The sequence below is a fragment of the Berghia stephanieae genome, chromosome 8 (genome assembly GCF_034508935.2).
Source record: "Berghia stephanieae isolate SIO BIC M18660-M18661 chromosome 8, UCSD_Bste_1.3, whole genome shotgun sequence".
NCBI lineage: Eukaryota > Metazoa > Mollusca > Gastropoda > Nudibranchia > Aeolidiidae > Berghia > Berghia stephanieae.
The window spans coordinates 1,467,883-1,468,257 of record NC_088367.1 but is presented as its reverse complement, the minus strand read 5'-3'; the positions used below and the strand labels follow the sequence as shown (position 1 = coordinate 1,468,257).

The 375-nt window shown below is 41.3% G+C and overlaps 1 protein-coding gene across 1 annotated transcript in view; it reads right to left on the bottom strand.

Moving 5' to 3' along the window:
• Positions 1-106, bottom strand: part of LOC144977936 (kelch-like protein 10) — a 7,575-nt gene extending 7,469 nt beyond the window's left edge. Inside the window, exon 1 of the mRNA XM_078923347.1 lies at positions 1-106. This exon is cut by the window's left edge and continues 26 nt beyond it. Coding sequence (XP_078779473.1) covers positions 1-106 — 106 coding nt within the window.
• Positions 107-375: the final 269 nt, after the last annotated feature.

Sequence of the window (375 nt, the reverse complement as noted above, 5' to 3'; positions counted from 1 at the left end):
CTGCTTGCCTCAACTCTGCCAGGATTTCAAACAGTGCATTGCCATGTTTGTAAGACCAATCCCTTTGTAACTCTGTGTCAACATCCGTTTCCATTGATGACGTCATTCTCTCGTTATGTCACGACTTTAACGTGGCTCAAAAACCTTCTTCAGCCAAAAAAAAAAACAATTTATTTTTATATACACACTTCCGATGAATTAGGAACCAAAAGAGTAGCGAGAGTAAAGACTTTTCTTCCGTCTTCCTTACCGTGATGTTGTATCGTATTCCACCCACCTACACAGGGCATCGAACACAAACCCTTCACAGCTCACGTTGAGGTGGTCTGATGACAGGAGTTCACATATCTAGAGAATGAAAACACAAACTTACGT